The sequence below is a fragment of the Trachymyrmex cornetzi genome, unplaced genomic scaffold (genome assembly GCF_001594075.2).
Source record: "Trachymyrmex cornetzi isolate Tcor2-1 unplaced genomic scaffold, Tcor1.1 scaffold99, whole genome shotgun sequence".
NCBI classification, from domain to species: domain Eukaryota; kingdom Metazoa; phylum Arthropoda; class Insecta; order Hymenoptera; family Formicidae; genus Trachymyrmex; species Trachymyrmex cornetzi.
In genome coordinates this window covers 2,138,766-2,142,079 of record NW_017300343.1, presented here as the reverse complement: position 1 = coordinate 2,142,079, position 3,314 = coordinate 2,138,766, and the positions used below count along the sequence as shown (strand labels likewise).

At 31.2% G+C, this 3,314-nt stretch overlaps 1 protein-coding gene across 1 annotated transcript; it reads left to right on the top strand.

Annotated features, from left to right (window-relative positions):
* The first annotated feature begins 237 nt into the window (after positions 1 to 237).
* On the top strand, positions 238 to 1,968 carry LOC108770130 (macro domain-containing protein CT2219). The gene is made up of 6 exons (XM_018521458.1): positions 238 to 483; positions 555 to 669; positions 769 to 1,023; positions 1,289 to 1,405; positions 1,497 to 1,705; positions 1,791 to 1,968. Exons 1-6 carry the CDS (start codon positions 469 to 471, stop codon positions 1,875 to 1,877), a joined length of 798 nt encoding a protein of 265 aa, XP_018376960.1. The 5' UTR covers positions 238 to 468; the 3' UTR covers positions 1,878 to 1,968.
* Positions 1,969 to 3,314: the final 1,346 nt, after the last annotated feature.

The window sequence follows — 3,314 nt, the reverse complement described above, 5'->3', positions numbered from 1 at the left end:
AAAATTTCGCCAATATGATTTCAAAATATCTTTTATACACATAATAATCAACCTCCAGGTTTTCGAGTGATCCCTCCACAATTGCAGAAAACATATTATCATCAGGTATTATCTTCGTGCAAATTCGTGCAAAACATCTTCAAGTTGCTTCTAGATCTTCTAGATGACACTACTCATGCAGAAAATATGCAGCGCAAAGAGCAAGTTGAAGTTGCCAGATCAGCTAGATGGCGATGGCAATTCCATTGCCGGCTGATCGAAACTGGAGAAAATCGGACCAGAATCATTGATCATCGCAATCGCGGTAATAGTGATTACAAGCAATTGCGAGCGAGAGAGGAGAACTTGTATTTTCGCGGCGATTTGAGTTCTCAGGACACGGTAAAATTTGCGACGACCCTGTATGTTCAATTGCAGAAACGTGACGTTGATGATTGGCAAGAAGTCCTTCGGAATTTCTCGCGAAATATGCTGGCTTTGAAAGTAAGGTAGAAGAGCGTATCTGGCACCGCATAATTTCCAAGAGTTGCGAGAACGCTGCTTTTGGTTTCTAGGCGACCGTTGTTAGTTGCTCCTTTAGAAGCACTCGTATCCTTGGAAATTTCCTTCTGAGAAACAGCTCGGCTTCCATCGAACCCAAAGGAAAGATGTCGTTCGAAGATGAGAAACGTAAGGAATCGCTTTCAGTTAATTATCAATTAAATGGAGAACAATCAAGGAATTGTGAAGTATTTTAATGTCTCTTTTCATTATTTCTTTGTTAAATAGAAAGGTTCATGAACATGCCACCAGAGGAAAAGAGAGGCTTTTACAAGGGAGAGGTAATTACTCTTGAACAGATTTCTACATGGTCAGAGTACTGGGATAAAAACAAGTCTAATATCACCAAGGCTGTTGAAAAGGCTGAAAAAGTCGATGAGACCCTAGCTAAGAAAGTATGTATGTGGCAAGGAGACATAACGTCGCTTGAGATAGACGCAATTGTCAACGCTGCTAATTCGAGTCTTTTAGGAGGTGGTGGAGGTATAAGATGTTCTCAAATATTGTATGCGTTCAGCAAAAAAAGCAGCTTTGCAACTGTTGTAAAATTCTTAATATTGGTTTATACATTCAGATCCAGTAAGGAATTAAAGGTATTATACTAAAGGATCGATTACGTTAAGAAGAATTTTACATTTTTATAACAGTTGCAAAGCTGCTTTATCTGATGAGCATATGTATTTTGTAACTTTATATATTTGAGAGATATAAGATGTTTCTATATATAAAATAATGACAAATATTTTAGTTGACGGAGCTATTCATCGAGCAGCAGGACCATATTTAAGGAAGGAATGCGCGACGTTAAAAGGATGCAAAGTTGGCGAAGCTAAAATCACAGGAGGTTACGAGCTGCCAGCCAAATGTAAATAATTTATTGCAGAAGTTCATAATCTGTATTTTATTAAAAAATTAACTTAATTAAATTGAAACAAAATGTATTTTATTCATTCTAGATATTATCCACACGGTTGGTCCACAAGGTGAAAAGCCGGATAAATTAAAAGAATGTTACGAGAATAGTTTGACTCTGGCTAAAGAGAATCGTTTGCGTACTATCGCATTTCCATGCATATCAACTGGAATTTATGGATATCCACAAAGGCCAGCGGCCAAAGTAGCTATATCGACCGTTAAAAAGTTTCTCCTCGATAATAAAGATACTGTAAGATTGCACATGCATTCAACAAATTGTTACTTTAGTATTTACAATCAAAAGTACACGTCAAATTTTTATTATAACTTTTTAGGTGGACAGAGTCATCTTTTGCTTATTTATGGACACTGATAAAGACATATATGAGGAGCTATTGCAAAAATACTTTGCCCTTGATTAAATATTTGTTGATAGATAAATTTCTACTTCAGCAAAATCCTTCACAACGTGTTTGGTGTAATCTTAGATATTGTATTTGAGGAATAAGTATCACATAGAATTATAATATATATATTAGGTAGTTATCTTATTCCTTTCCCAATTCTTTTTATTTCCAAAGTCAAAATGAGTTAATTCTAATCGCTATTCGCGATTCTGATGAATCCGGACATTTTCTTCCACTGTTACGAAAAATTATTTATGACAAATGTTTTTCACAAACTTATATAATTTTACATCATCTTACTCTTCGGATTTTGACCTTCAAATTGAAAAAAAAATTGCTCAATTAGGGGTGTGATCCATTTACCGCTGCAAATACTTCGTTGACCAATTAGAAGAAAGAATTTTACGAATTGACCAATCAAAGAATGCTTCAAAGCATTTGCAGGGTAAAGTGAGAGTGCACCCTACGATGGATAACTATGATAAATTACCATGTATAGAATGAAATAATTATTAACTTTATACGTTAATTAAAACAATTAGATCTTAATTTTAAAAGAAATTCCTTGTATTTCTTTTTATATATATATATATTTTCTTAAATTTATAAATTCAAATACCGTATGTTGTAACTTCTTAAGAATGTTATCTCGGGGATAGGGGAGTCGTGAATTAATTTTTAAAATAAAAATAATATAATAATGAATTTAATTATTCACACTATAATTGAATTAGTCAATATTAAAGGTTATTTTATATAAGTATCTAATTACGGTGTTGTAAAATAATCAACTTTGACAATGAAGTAATATATATTTGACAATATCATTATTAAGTACTTGATTGTTTAAAACACATTAATATACCTTTACATTTAATTTTGCTAAGTTTACATATGACAGCTTTTAGTATGCAATAATCTAGCGTATTGCAAGTGATCGAATTCGCTAAAAGTAATTTTGTCGTAAAATTAAAAATTAAATTTAAAAAACTTGAAATTAAAAAATATTTAAATACATTATAAATAAAATAATTAATTTTTAATAGTAGTAATTTAAAAACTTGTAAATAATTCAGTTAATATGAATTAATTAATAATTAATAATGATTATTAGTTATTGTCTTTAATGGTTATCAATAATTAATAATAATAATTATTATTATTAATGATTAGTAACAATAATTTCTATTAATACTTATCAATAATAGTCTTTAACAATAATCGTTAATTATTAACTATTAATAATTATTTTTATAAATTATTACAAATTAATTTAACTAATTATTTACAATTTTTTGAATTCTGAATCATTAGAATTTTGTAACGTACAGAATTTGCGAAAATCCACGATCGATTTGGGATTTTCGCGCGATACGATTTGCAGTTCGATGCTCCGAAATGGCCCGATCGCCCTGAAGTCAACATCGTTGAATTTAAAATACGCGCAGCAAG